This window comes from Cyprinodon tularosa, unplaced genomic scaffold (genome assembly GCF_016077235.1).
Source record: "Cyprinodon tularosa strain WSP-4 unplaced genomic scaffold, ASM1607723v1 ctg188, whole genome shotgun sequence".
NCBI lineage: Eukaryota > Metazoa > Chordata > Actinopteri > Cyprinodontiformes > Cyprinodontidae > Cyprinodon > Cyprinodon tularosa.
Genome location: NW_024038663.1, coordinates 1,130,494 through 1,145,941, shown reverse-complemented (window position 1 = coordinate 1,145,941; position 15,448 = coordinate 1,130,494). Strand labels below are relative to the sequence as shown.

Genomic DNA, 15,448 nt, shown 5'->3' with positions numbered 1-15,448 from the left:
CACAACTGCACTTTATCTGTCAAGCTATATAATGAGGCAATACAGAAGAAAAAATGTAAAGCCATGGTTTGTTCTTATACAAAAAAATTTGCAAATTATTACTTTATAAGGAATGGTGCGGGCTAGGAGGAAAAAATAAAACAAGTGACTTATAAAGGTGGCAAACTGGCACCACTTTTTAGCCACCTTTTGGAAGAAACTTTGATTATAGAAACTAGGCCATTACACCATCTGAAGATCTCATAGTGCAGATATGAGTGTGCAAATGTTATCCAAGCAATATGTAGGCCACTGCATGAGAATCCCCTTGGATGCCATCTAAAACATGACGCAGGCGATAGTGCCAAGGACTGTGTGTGAAACATGAGCACATTCATTAGCAACATCCACCCTGGACTGATTAACTTGAACAGTAAAACCTGTTCTGTCATCTAACCAGGATAACAGAAAAGTAAATTAGATAAGTCAAATGAATCCAAGAAAGCCCAGAATACAGTTTCCCTTTGCAATATGTAACAAATACAAGCAAAACTTTTTTCTTTTTTACTATGCCCATAGGTTCCCTGCATATGCAAAAAATGTGTCTATAAAGCAGTGCAAGATAAAGCATTAACTCTAACTGAACAGGGAGTTTTTTGGTTTAAAGTAAACAAAAAGCTAAATGTAAATATAAACTATTATTAGTAAAAATAAGATTACATCCACACATTTTGTTCAAAACATAATGTGTGGATGTAATCTGTGTGGATGGGCCTTTTGATAATGCAGTTTTTGTTTTATATATATATATATATACATGATTATATGGATAATTCAGTAAACCATAAAATAAGAACTTTGTGAACAAAATACAAAAATAAAAAAAATAAAACTGCATTTATTTGTTAAAGCCTCAGGCATAACTTTGGCTGAATATCTGACTAATCAGGAATCAATTGCTTTTTGAAATTAGCTTTTTTTTTATATATATACACCATATGGTTTTAAGGAGAACGAAGGGTTAAAGTTGCTTCAGCATAATAATGTTAGTCTGTGTAAGTAGTTCTGTAATCAAAGTCAAATTCCTTGCTGGCAAATATAATCAATTATAATAAAGCTGATTCTTTCTTTATAACGGGTTTTAATGTGTTTTTCATCATTGTCACTTTGTGGTCACTTTTTCAAACATCTGGTAATTGATTTAAAATGAATTAGAAGGTAGTCCTTCTTCTTCATTGTCATACAAATTTAACCACCAGCAGACAAACACAACCGCAGCATCATGCTGCCATTACCATGCTTAACAGCTGATAGATTCATTTTGGTTTCACTGTAACTCTTTAAAGTTTTTGTTGTCATTGTGTCCAAAAAGTTCAGTCTTTGCCTCATTAGATTGCAATTTTTTTCTTTAAAAGACATCTGTTCTGTTCATATGGTCAGCTATGTTAGATAGGCTTGGTTGTTTCTCGGTTAACACCCTTTCCATTAATGTTGAGGAGATACTCTAAGAGAATAGTCCCACTGCTGGTCTCACATCTTCCATTTTCATTTTTTTTTTTACTGAACATTCCAACCAATTTCCTTTAATCCAAGGTAACAGTTTAGGTGTAATAGCTGAAACTTGTGAAAATGTTGATATTTCAGTGAGACAATAACCCTAAACTAAAACCAAACTATATCGGAGGCTTACTATGTGGACATAAGAAATGTCTTTTTGAGAGTGGATTTAAAGAGGAGTATGCCATTCACCACTGTACCGGCTGTCATCTGCGGTGGCAGAATTATGCTGAGGGTCTGTTTTGGTGCCAGTGTTACAGACATTAAATATAAAGTATCAGGAAGGATAGCACATTTTCAAACATATCTGAAATTAAAAGTTACATTTCTAAGGTTTGGAGTGTTTTTAACTTCGATCAGGAAAAGGGGATTTAAACAGAAAACTAAATTTGTAGCAAAAAAAATCAGGCTTACTTTAAACCTTTGTAGACCTTAATCATTGTTAAGACTGTTCACTGCAAAAACAGTCTAGAAATAAGTAAATGTGTCTTAAATTATATGTATTTACCCTTAATTTGAGTAGTTAAAAAAGATGATCTGCCAATGGAATGAGCATTTTTACTCTTAAAACAAGATAATCAGACAATGTGCACTTGAAATAAGACAATGCAATAGGTTTTTCTTATTTTAAATGTAAATTGTCTTGATCCATTGGCAAAGTGTCACACTTACCCCATACATTCAAGAACAAATGCACTTAATGTAAGAAAAACTGACTTCTTTTATAGTTTCGAATGTATGGATTCAGAAGTGAGGTTGCTGGTTGGATTCTTTTAATTCTTCCTTTTAGGTCCAGCATTTATACCTAAGCCTATCGTTCACCTTAAACCCCAATCATTACCAGTATATATCTAACCCTAACCCTAACTGGCATACATATAAACTAACCAACATTCAAAATAGGGGCCCATCCCATTAGGACCAGCCTTTGGCCCCTAGGATGATTTGTTTAAACATTCTTTTCAGTTGTCAGATAGTCAGGCTGTTAGTTTTAAATTCCCATGATGGTAACACCTATTTACAGTTTGTTGCACTTATTCATGATCTGTAGGGCGGAGACTAACGGCCCTTGACATTGAGATTCTCTTGAAAAGAATGCCACTTCTTTCTAGCTCTGCCATTTGGTTAGAAGTAGAAAAGCTTAGTTGATTCTCTGGAGGACTGGAAGACTGTAAGGTAAATTAGAAATGTCCCCGACGTTAAAAAGAGGAAAGTGTTGCTTTTTATCAGTATTCTTTTGTTATTTTTGTAAAGAGAATATAAACGCAATCTAAGTTAAATAACAAAGGTTTATTTGCCTCACAAATAAATATTATAAAAAAAGAATCTGAGGTATTATAAAGGCTTTGGTTCATGTGAAAGACAAAGTCAGAGGCAGGGAGGAGGATTATAGGAAGGTCTGTGAGCTTCTCCTTATCTCGCTGTAACATCCAGTCTGCAGACGCACTCAGGACGCTTCTTCGAGCCACAGAAGGAAGGAAAGAAACCAACTACTGATGGAAGACAAACTTAACGGGAAGATGAGCGCCTCTTCGATTGCTGATTCAGCTGAAGCGAGAGTAAGAGAACTGATTGATCCTGGCTTTAGCAGGTCCACCAAACTGCCTGTGCGTAATTTGGAAACCCCAGGCGCTTTAGTTCCCGGGTTGAATTTAAGTGGAGACTGCGCAGTTTATAAAGACTGTAATGTTATTGATGCTTCAGCTTCTGGAAAGCAGTTTTATGACAGCGACTATTTAAAGTCTGATAGTGTTCCCTGGGAAGATTTTGTTAAAACTCAGAGCACCGGTTCATCTATATCGGAAAGTTTGCCAGGAGTAAATCTAAGCCTGTCCTCAGCTTCTGGGGCTTGTAAGTTCATTAAAGACGAAAAGGAGCCCTCTGTGATAATGGACACCCCCTGTCCGAGGTTTGACGCATCACAAGAGATCCCTGCATTAGACACCTGCTGCGAAATCGACAGCAAACACCAGCAGGGGCTGGAGGTGGTTCCTCGACCACGGCTGGAGGGCTCTCCAAACTGTCTGTTGGAGTTAAAGCAGCCAGAGCAGCTTGGGAACCTCGGAAGGACCGAGTCCAGGTGCGCTCTGTCCGCCCACTCATCACCAAACACCATGTACAAGACTGAAGCTTCACGGTGGGAGATCCAAACCTCTACATCTGAATCCCAGTACTGGCTGCACTCGACAGGTATGACTGAGACAGACGCCTTTACAGCCAACAACTACGATGGGATCCAGAACCACACCCAGACTCAGAGGAACCCTTCACCCTTCTCCACTTTCCCTGGGTAATTATTTATTAAAATTCCTTATTGAGTTATTTCGTTAAATTGTGCTTTCATGATAAATACTTAACTCTAATAAGTGTTGCAAAAGGGGGAAAAAAGCGCAATTTACTTAAGAAACTTTACCTTAATTGAACAAACTGCATAATTAATTTGTTTCTATAAGAACAATGGCCTTTATGCACAATTCCACTTCTTACTGAACTTGTTTCTTGTCTACCATTACTGGGTTACTTTATTAATCCAGATGTGGCCATGGTTACTGAGCTCAGGCACAGCTGGATTAATTAGTTCATCCAGTAGAAAAACAGAAAAACAAAAGAGCTGCCTTAAATTCAGGAGGTACTGGAGTTATAAACCTCCACAATTGCATGGTTTGATAGCAAACCTTGTGGTTGGCTTTTAAATATTCAATTCAACCTATTAAGATTTAAATGTATTCTAATCAGATATATTTATTAATGCAATAATAAGAAATTGGTTTCCAATGATCCATGTGTGCTTATAACATAAAATGAAACCTGACCTTGATTTCTTTGCATATTTCTTTGTAATTAGTACTTTACTCAGTAAAGTAACCATTTATTGATGAGGTAATCAATTGTGTTGATTTAAATTTAAAAACATTAATTTACTACATTATATAAATTCATGTCATATGTATATAGATAAGATTAAAATGTTAAAAATTATAAATGTATTGTAAAATAATGTATTGTATTATGTATCCAAATCTTAAGATTTAATTTATCATTGAATTACAATTAAGGCCCTGTATGCAACAACCAAATCTGTCACTATTCAAAGTAACCCTAACATCTAATTGGTTAACCTGGGCAGCAACTTAGCATTGATAGTCCCACCCATAAAAGGACTTAATAAAAAAGCTTAAAACATTACATAAATTCATAGTTTATATCCAGTTATTTCTTAAAAATCTCACATATTTTTTAATTTTTGTAATTAATTAATGACATTGATCTGTTGCAGTTTTTGGCTCCCAAGTTTTCCTTCACATATAATGGTTTGGTCTATTTTTCAGGATGCAACCACAGAGAATGTGCGTTATCTGTGGCGATGAAGCATCTGGCTGCCATTATGGAGTCTTAACATGTGGGAGCTGTAAGGTCTTTTTCAAAAGAGCAGTGGAAGGTGAGCTACATTTCCAACTTTCATACTGCCAGAAGTTTAAAGTGCATAATTTAACTTTGCTTTACTTTACTTTTGTTTAGCTTTCCAATCCCTAAAATGTTGACTATCCCTCTGTGATTGTAATAAAAATTTTCTAAAAGGGAAAAACCAAGGGTTGTAAAATGTTGTGCCGAGTTTAAGTGGTTATGCAGGAAGTCATGATAATGTCTTATGTCTGATAAAAGAATTTCTGTAGTCACTTATATATGTGATATTAATAATGATGTGATTACTTTTACTGTAGCTAAAGTATATTCCAGTGAGACCGCTACAAAAAGAGGGCTATGATACTCTAGTCCAACTCTACTGAATAACTCAGTATTGAGATACTTCTTGAAGATGCTTAATTTAAATATATTCAACCTTTTAGTTTTTTGGAAAATATGATGGTAACTTTTTTACTTTATTTACTTATTTAACCTCCACCAAATAAACATTAACCTGCTTTGCACAGCTAATTCTAGAAAAACATTAATTTTAAGACATGTTTTATTCAAATTTCTCCTACTGGTTAGAATTAACTTAAGTTTATTGTTGTGGATGGAGTTATTTCTTAGTTTTCTTGGCCTACTTTTAACCATATCTATGAAGTGATAGTGATGTAATTTGGCAATGCTGCTATCTTCTGAAGGCTGCTACATAACCAGATATCTAGCAAGCTAAACTGTTTTATATATTTATCTGAATAATACCAAATACATTACACTATCAAAAAAAGGGTTTCAGAATTATATCTGTCTTGTTAGAACTATTATTATGTTCATCATGTATAATCATGCGAATCTCTTTAGGGGCCACATAAATACGACACTAATCAATCTTTGTTAACAAAAGTAAATTCCAAACTTAAATGTTTAAAGCTGTTCCACACTGAAACATAAAAAAAGACAAGTAAACGTATTTCTTCAGATCAATGTTTAAAAAAAAATCTAATAAATAGTTTCTTCTGTGTTTGTTTTTTCACATTTTAATGAATTTATGGCATTTCAATTTGTGTTGATTTGGTGGCTACACGTGAAAAAGCTGATTACAGATATTCATTCCATCAATAATATTTCAAAGTCTTTTATTGACATATATTTTAATTTGGATTAAAAAATAATCATGCATATACATCAAAGGTTAAAACAGTGTCTATTGAAGCAAATAATTTAATCAAAGTGATTATTAACTACAGCTAGCACGATCCTCTGCTAACACTTATAGGCTTATAAGCTTCTTATAAGCTTCTTATAACTTGTTCTCTAATGTGAGTTATCAACAAGCTCCTCATTCAAAAGATTTTAAATGTGAAATGTTACACTGGTAAAAGGTTTTCAAAGAAAATTAATGTTACAATGTTCTTTTATGCTGTTATATTGAGCCTCTTACATCTTTTTAAACCTTTGAGTCAAAGTCCTTTGGTGCCACTGTACAGTAGATATAAATGTATATTTACAATTGGTTACATGGAGTTTAATAAAGATATTTATTTGCTGTATTTATCTTGTAATCTAATCTAAGTTAATAGCAGAATTTTGGCACAAACAAAATACCCAGAGTCACACACAAACACTGTGTGACCTTCCATGATGGTTGTTAAAGGTTATTAGAAACAGTATCACTTTGAACAGTGTACACCATGTTCTTCATCTCGGACTCTTTTTTTTTTATTTTTGTTATCTTGTAGGGCAAGATATAGTGAGAGCCACTATGTCTCACCATGGCCATGTCACTCTGTCCTCACAGCCTTGCCTCTATCTAATTTGCCTCTTTAAGTCTTTTATAACGCTACCTTAGCTCAGAGTGGTTAGTCAAGAGACCCTCAACCCTTTTTTTTACCCCCTTCTCATCCATCTTTTACCTTCACTGGTTGCCTACACATTTAGAAATCAAGCACTGCTAAAATTGGATGTATTGTCTGCCTGTGCTCATTGTCATCAACAGGCCATCACAGCTATCTCTGTGCCGGGCGAAATGACTGCATTGTGGACAAAATTCGGAGGAAGAATTGCCCCGCATGTCGCCTCAGAAAGTGTTATCAAGCAGGAATGATGCTTGGAGGTAGGATGTCTTTTTTTTTGTACTGATAGCCAATATTCATGTTAGTTTTCAATGCGGACTCTTCATGAAATAAAAACAGGATCACTCTTTTTTAAAGCTACAGGTTTATATTTATACCTATTTTTTTGGACTTCAAAATTAAGTTGATGTTAATTTATTTTAAAACTTTGTTCAACAATATTTTTGTTCATTTCCAGCTTTCAGTCTTTATTGGGACTTTATCAGCCTCTCACATATTGACTTTGTAATATTTGTCTATTCTACCTTGAAAAAGTTCTCAGACTGTGGGAAGATTTACTTTGCATAAATCTTTTCAGGTGAAAACACCAAACATATTCCAGGTATATGTTAGGACAATTCCAATTTCTGTGGTAGAGCCCTTATTTTAAGGGTTTGGATGCATGCTAAAACTTATTTTCAGCACTCAACGTCAGACACTAATGAGCTGGATTGGAGAGTAGTTTATAATTTAAACTAGCCTAAGTAGAATCTTATGTCCATTTGTTGAAAATTAACCCCAGATCATAACGCTGTCCCTACCATGCTTCAGTGTATGCAGGGTGATCAAAGTTATATAATATTACAAGTATAGTCTTCTCAATGTAAATATATACAATGTAAACCTTATATTTATGTTTTTTTTCAGCTTTTATTGTCATTACACTGTCACAAGCAACAAAATGATCCCTCTGCATTTAACCCATGCCCTTGGGGAGCAGTGGGCTGCCATTGTAGGGCGTCCGAGGAGTAGTGAGGAGTTAAGGGTCTTTGCTTAGGGACCCAAAGTGGTAGTCTGTGGGAGTGGGGCTCAAACTCAGAACCTCAGGATTCCAAGCTCTATACCCTAACCTCACCACTCCTATTAACATATAGTTAATATAGCACATCTTGGCTAATAGATTACATTTTCATGCTGATTTAAAGTTGTGGTTGAAGAGTCATTGGAGAGACATTTTCTTCTGCAGGTCCCCTTACATCAAAGGGCGCATTGCAGTGTGCAAGATGTAAAAATTATAGATAGCTGGAATGAGAAACAAGAAACTAAGAAATGAGATAATTGTGGATTTATTGCAATTATATACACATGTATTTTGCCCTTAAATGTCTGACTTTTATTTGGTGTAAAAGGAAAAGTTTATTAGGTTTGATAAAGCATTATATTTGTGTCACAGGAAGGAAGCTGAAGCGCTTTGGAGCCTTGAAGGCCTTAGGCTTGGCCCCGTCCCTGATGTTCCAGTCCCATTTGTCCATGTCTGGGGATAGCCAGGCCTTGACCTCCATGTCTTGTGTACCAAGTATCCACGAGATTCAGATGTCCCAACAAATAATCAGCATTCTGGAAAACATCGAACCCGAGATTGTGTACTCAGGTTATGACAACTCACAACCCGAAGTTCCCCATCTTCTGCTCAACAGTCTCAACAGGCTGTGTGAGAAACAGCTGCTGTGGATCGTCAAGTGGTCCAAGTCCCTGCCAGGTAACAGCTCTCGATTCAGGGCTACCTTATTTGTTGTCATGGGGATCAAACTGGGAGGCCTTGCTAAAGGTCTCAACCTTAAGTGATTCCCATTAGTCATAGGAAGTGTTAAACTCTAATCTCAGAGAGAGAGAGAGAGAGAGAGAGAGAGAGAGAGAGAGAGAGAGAGAGAGAGAGAGTAGTATATCAGGAAAGATAATGTCCTACAATGATCTGTTCTGTTATCATGCATCAAAGTAACAGGTAGTAGAACAGCTGATGAGATCAGATGTTTTGGTGTTTTTCTTTTTTTTTTTTTTACTCTGTGTTCTTCTTTTATTCCAAGGTTTTCGCAATCTGCACATCAATGATCAGATGACTCTAATCCAGTACTCATGGATGAACCTGATGGTGTTCTCTCTCGGTTGGCGTTCTTTTCAGAATGTCACCAGCGAATATCTATACTTTGCACCTGATCTGGTTCTTAGCCAGTAAGTTAACATTGCAGTGCCTTGCAAAACTATTCATAGTCCTTAAACATTCTAATTTAATGTATACTTGGAACAAGAAATGTTAATGTAGCTTATTTTGATTGTATGTGGTAGACCTACAGAAATGTACATATTAGTGTATGAAATACTAAAAAGGTAATGAAAGTCTAAAGTTTAGCGTCTCCAACTTCTTAATTTGATAATCCTATTAACAGTTCCCTTATAATTAAATCCATGAGTGTGTAATTTCTTTTATAAATAAATGTGGTCATTCCGTAATGTCGCAGGAGGTCTGTGAGAGGCAATAAGTACAGCGGCTGAGGGATCCAAATACTTAATGCGCAGCAAATACCTAAAGTAGTTCATCGACCAAAATAATGCTACGTTCACACCGGACGCAGCAAGAGCAGCAAAATCGCGTCTGCTGATTCATTTTTACTGCTTGTACTAGTTAGCTCTGACGCGCGGGCAGAGCTGCACGTTGCAAAAGTGGGTCTGACGCGGAGCTTCACTATCCTTTCTCTGCCTTGCAGCTATATTTGCTGTGATCAGTGGGAATAAAGTAGTTTTAATATGGTTTTAAGTGAGAAAATAGACCTGAAAACTTCATCAGTGCAGTCAGTTCATTCAGATTACAATCTTGCCTTCCAATATTATTTCTGTCGGAGGCACTCAGACCCCCACATACCGGCGGTGCGCTGACAGTAGGAATCCCTTCAACAGCAGCCTCTGGCCGGGTCACCACCTTGCGGTTCACCGCGGCAGCTGGTAGGTGTTTTTCATCTAAATAATCCGATCTGGAGGCACCAGAATAATAAAAGCGAACATATTCTGCCGGCAAATTTCTGCATTTTAAGTTAATTTATGCATCAATAAACTGTTTCAGAGGAGTGATCATAGCACTCTGTATCATCGGCGCTGTGTCTCTCTCCCTGCCAGCTCCCAAATCAGCTTCTCTGATTGGTTGACACGGCGCGTAGAGCAACAAAAATTAAATTTTTCCATCTCGAGCAGCAGTGTGTTTGCGGCGCGCCACGCGCATCAGATGCTTAAACGCGCCCGACGCGCTGCGTCTGCTGCTCAAAACGCGCTGCAGGACCTTTTGCTGCGTCTTGACGCGCGTCAACCATTGACTTTGCATGTAAACTCGCTGCTTCTGTCGTGCCTGCTGTGTCCGGTGTGAACGCAGCATAAGGCTTCTAAACAGCAGCAAATACAACTCCAAGTTACGAAAAGCTGTATTCTAACTCCACATAACAATCGTGCTCCAAACCACTAGGGAGAGACAATAGTTAACCCATATATAGTACATAGATATTACTACAAATCAAAGTGAGCTGACCCGACGTGTAACTGAAAAATAAATAGGATGCTTTCCCTTAGGACATTTAGAGTAAGGAATGAAAAAGTATATTTTTCTTCAAGTCTTTTCCAAAGGTTGATTCTGAATACATCATACTGTAGCTGAGAGTAGGAGAGAAGATCCAGACCACTGTGCTGAATCCAGGCAGCCTTCAGCCTTACCAACGCTATTATGCTTGTCCCCTATGAGTTGGTGTTTGTACTGTCACCCCCCCCTAATGGTTTGGAGCTACACAGAGACAGTTTGCAGCTTTTCTTAATTTCTGTCAGTGTGCCTCAAGGTAGTTGCGGCTACATTGTAGCTCGTCACCATCAGTGTACATGAATGGGGCTAAATGTAGTTTAGTCTAATTGCAGCATTTTTTGTATGTGTCTAGTTTTGTTTGGGTTTTTTTGCTGCTCTGACTACAGCATTTCTCCTTTGCCCTGTTTTCCTTTGCATATATGTAATGCATTAGTCTAATTATTTTATTTGCAGGCCTTTATGTTTGAAGTAGTTTTTCATGTTTGTTGGACAAATATGCATGTGCAATAAGTCAAACAATCCAACAATGTGGCCCTCATTGTAAATAGTGAAACACAGTGGTGGCATCACCATAGTGAGGGAATGTTCTTTTTTTAGGGTTAGGGTAAAATGATACAACTGGCATAAAATCAAATACAAACAGCATAAAAATAAAACAACAAGCCGGTCCCATCTAGGCGCAATCGGACAAAATTGACAGACGCTCCTGATGTCCAGTCTGCTCCGTAGCTTTGTTTTGGTCGCTGTAACCGCAGAAAATCCCGCTTCACAAAGATAGGATCTTATAGATAGGATGAGTCTTAAACTGACTGAACTTTTGAGGTTACTGACACTTGTATGTTGAAAACAGATACTATTACTTCTACCTTATTTTCATTTTTTTGTTTGTTTTTTAGGGAGCAGATGAGGAGATCTCCCATTTATGACCTGTGCTTGGCGATCCAGTTTATCCCTCAAGAGTTTGCCAACCTACAAGTGACCCGAGAGGAGTTCCTGTGCATGAAAGCCATAATATTACTGAACACAGGTAAATTACACGATTATTACACAATGTTGCAACCAGGAATGTGGAGCTTCGATGACCAACTAATGAAGACCTGAAAAATAACAGAAGTATTAAACAAGATTAGACCTTGAATAAAATACTGTAGCAACTGCTCTTAAGTCAACAAATTAATTAATTTAATAGGTGAATGAATTTGCAGATAAGTGTCACTTCTAGCCTGTTGTTTTTCTCTTAGTTCCTCTTGAAGGTCTGAAAAGTCAGGCTGCATTTGAGGAAATGAGACAAAACTACATAAGAGAGCTTTCCAGAGCCATCCACATGAAGGAGAAGGGCGTGGTGGCCAGCTCGCAGCGATTCTACCACCTTACCAAACTGATGGACGCTATGCATGATGTAAGGCTCTATCAAAGAGTAGGAAGCCATTGTTAGGTGTATATATCTGTTGAGCACAAAGACAAACATAAATGTCCTCTCTCTGACAGATAGTAAAGAAGGTCAACCTATTCTGTCTGAGCACCTTCATCCAGGCGGACGCCATGAAAGTGCAATTTCCAGAGATGATGTCAGAGGTCATCGCCTCTCAACTACCAAAGGTGTTGGCTGGCATGGTGAAACCACTGCTGTTCCACACAAAGCAGTAAGGAAAAACATCATGACTCTGTGGAGGCGGCCTTTGACGGGATTATTGCTGCAGAATACTGGATTCTTCAGACCCTGCTTTGCACTGTAGTCAATTATTTAAACTTTGATAAATGCCTCAAAGTATGGCAAAATGATAAAAAATAACATCAACTTTTACAAAAAGTGCCTACTAAAGCATTTGTATTCTTGATCTCCTTTTCAATTTTTGGTCACGTTACCACCACAGCCTGCAAAGAACATTTCTGTTCTAATTGTTTTGTCCATTTTAATTGATAATATCTCAAACTCAGTCAGCTTGGATAGTATTTGCTGTGACCTGAAACCATTCCATCGCAGCTAGCTCCTTCATTCACACAGATTCCTTTATTCACGCATCCCCTGCTTTCAAGAGGTGGATAATCCCAGTCCAGAAAATAAAAAGCCTGTACAGAAATCGGTTCCAACCGTTTACATTTCCAGCTCCACAATACGGACTAATCACTTGAGGATCTAAACACCTCGTTAAGTGAGGATAAAGGAAAACAAGGCAGGGTTTTTACTTTCTGGACCTGGATTATTCACTTCTGCGTGTTTCATCACAAATAGAAACCATACTGGTGAATTTTTTGGTCCCCACCAATTCAAGATATGACGAATAGTCCCCTCTGCTGTAAACAGAAATATGGATCAAGTCTAATTTTCATCCCAGATGGAGCAAAAAGCATCAGGTATTTAAAAAATAGACAAACCAGACAGCAACTAGACAGGAAAAGAGAAAGGTGGATCTGGAACATTTCAAAATAAGAGGCGACGCATGGACGACTCCTTCAGTGTAAAGTCAGCCTTACTGGAAGGTAAACCTCTGCCCTAGTCTGAAGTCACCAACGTTTCACCTCTAGGTGGTTTACTCTGTTCTTCAAATAGTGATAATTGTTTCTTAATGTCCAGTGTTTTCCAATCATGGTCCTCAAGGCACACTGCCTGACATATTTCAGATGTTTTCCTGCTTTAACGCATCTGATTAGGATGATTAATAGTTCAGCAAAAGCTCTTTAGTCAGCTATCATTTTAAATCAGGGGTGTTATAGAAGGAAAATGTGTTAAAGGGGGAAAACATCTAAAACTTGCAGGAGAATTGGCTTTTAGGTGAGGGTTTGGAAATACTGCCCTAACAAACCTCCAAGGCCTTCACAGGACACGCGGATTATTAATGAGACTAAATAAGCATGCGGACTATTTACTATTTAGGTGAAGGATAAAGAAAAGTGGTAAAAAAAATTCTTCTACTTTATTTGTAGATACAGTATTATTCTATCGCATATGATCCCAATAATATCTAGATATCTGTAGAACTGTTATGGTTGTAATGTCTCAAAATCTGAAAAGATTCAATGGATACAAATATTTTGACAAGGCATATCATAAAAAAAGAATAGTGCCACAAATATTGTTGTTTTTTTCTTGGTACAGATGTGTAAAAAACATTATTTTTATTTCTATCATTCCCTTAACTGTGTATTTAATGGCAAATGTATTCATTTAGCTATCTTTTTTGAGTAATTTTCTCAGTAAGATCAACAGGCATCTGCCTCACTTAATTAAACTGACTGCTCTGTTGTATTTCCCATTTTGGAGAGCAACTGTATGAAATGGGCTGTTTCATAAATCTAGATGCTCTAAATATACGGCTACTAATCAAAAGGCTTTACAGACAACAGAAAACATTGTAAAAGAAAATCTCCATTAAATCATAATTGGTACATTTGTTTTATTTGAAATGTGTGGGTGATTCATGAAAAAGCTTTTATATGATTAAATTCTGTATAAATGTGAAATTTCTTTCCTTCAATAAAAAAAAAAGAAAAAAATAAACTTTCAACGTCAGATTTTACAATTGCAATAAAACAGAAGTGCATTTTAAGGCTTTTTACACATCTCTACCAGGGTTGACAGTAATTGTGCCCCCTCGTAAATCTCGTGTATCCAATATTTACCATCTTGCCGCTTCTGTACAGTTTTATCTATTTTCAGGAACACAGTAGATTAAAAAAGAAACATCAGAGATACTGATATTTTTGTACTGAGGTTGAAAAAAATAGAAGACATACGAAAAAAAACTACACAGGAATCTTGCCATCTTTGTGCAGAATATTTTTTATTGGCACGTGCAAAATAATCAAAATCAAGTATAAATAGGGACAGAAATCTGAAGATATATATATATATATATATATATTTATATATATATATTTAGTCAAGTATTTGCAAACACACACAAAAACAAAACTACTGTAAGAAACAACTTTCAGAGATGCACAAAGAAGGACCTATTTTTATTTTGTGAACAGAATTAATCATTGAAAGGACGACAAATATTTATATTTTATCCAAGCCAGTAAAGTTTATAAGACAAAAATGTATTAATAAATCTTTTCACATTGGAAACGAAACGAATCAGTCAACCCTTTAGGCACATCACCCTAGTTTAACACAGCTAAACATGTAATATCTAACCAACATTTAATGAGTAAAAGATGCCTGCGGAGAAAAAAGAAAAGGTTTTCCCCTCATAGATTTCTTCTGTTTATTCTTTTTTTTGTCACAATAAATGCTTCAGATCATCAGAATATCATGGCACCTTCTCAATTAAGCAAATCGGTAATGACATTTAAGTCAAAGTAGAGGTGGTCGCCATGATAAGTACTACCTGATTAGCAGTCCAATGTATTCCAAGTGTCCTGAGTGGGTAGCATCCAGAATTTACTCGAAACGAAGTCATTTAGAATGTTTTTAGAGCATAAACAGTAGTGTATAGGATTTCCTGAAAGCGCACACATGCGCGTTCATGACGCTACGGAAGCCGGCAGACCAAACCAGATGAAAGTGCGCATTCAGCGTCTGCTCTGCCGATAATGCAAGCGTAGAAGAAGAAATGTGCTGTTTACCTGTGCAAAGAAAGAAACAACGAAAGAAAAATGTCTGAGGACTTCAGTGTTGAGGAAGAGCATAAGTTCTTTGCCGAGCTGAATGCGCTTGGTTTGGTCTGCCGGCTTCCGTAGCGTCGTGATCGCGCATGTGCGCGCTTTCAGGAAATCCTATACAATACTGTTTATGCTCTAAAAACATTCTAAATGACTTTGTTTCGAGTAAATTCTGGACGCTACCCACTCAGGACACTTGGAATACATTGGACGAGCAGTATGGAGGAATATTGACACGTTTTTGTGGACTTTTATGGACCTTTCTGTCTCGGGCGCCATAGACCTCCATTATTTGAATGTCAGCAGACAGCAAGAAGCCTCCCAGATCTCCAGATGCATTTGAGATATCAAAAAAGTACTCCAGAGTGTTGTTCAGCATGGGGGTGAGTAGAAAATGAAGGCTAAGCATGTTTTGGGTGTACTATTCCTTTAACAATGACAAAGCTAA

General features: G+C 36.9%; 1 protein-coding gene across 1 annotated transcript; it reads left to right on the top strand.

The window, feature by feature from the left end:
* The first annotated feature begins 2,911 nt into the window (after positions 1–2,911).
* On the top strand, positions 2,912–12,945 carry pgr (progesterone receptor). Its single transcript, XM_038282843.1, has 8 exons — positions 2,912–3,826; positions 4,866–4,975; positions 6,941–7,057; positions 8,230–8,535; positions 8,861–9,005; positions 11,289–11,419; positions 11,634–11,791; positions 11,881–12,945. Exons 1-8 carry the CDS (start codon positions 3,033–3,035, stop codon positions 12,037–12,039), a joined length of 1,920 nt encoding a protein of 639 aa, XP_038138771.1. The 5' UTR covers positions 2,912–3,032; the 3' UTR covers positions 12,040–12,945.
* Positions 12,946–15,448: the final 2,503 nt, after the last annotated feature.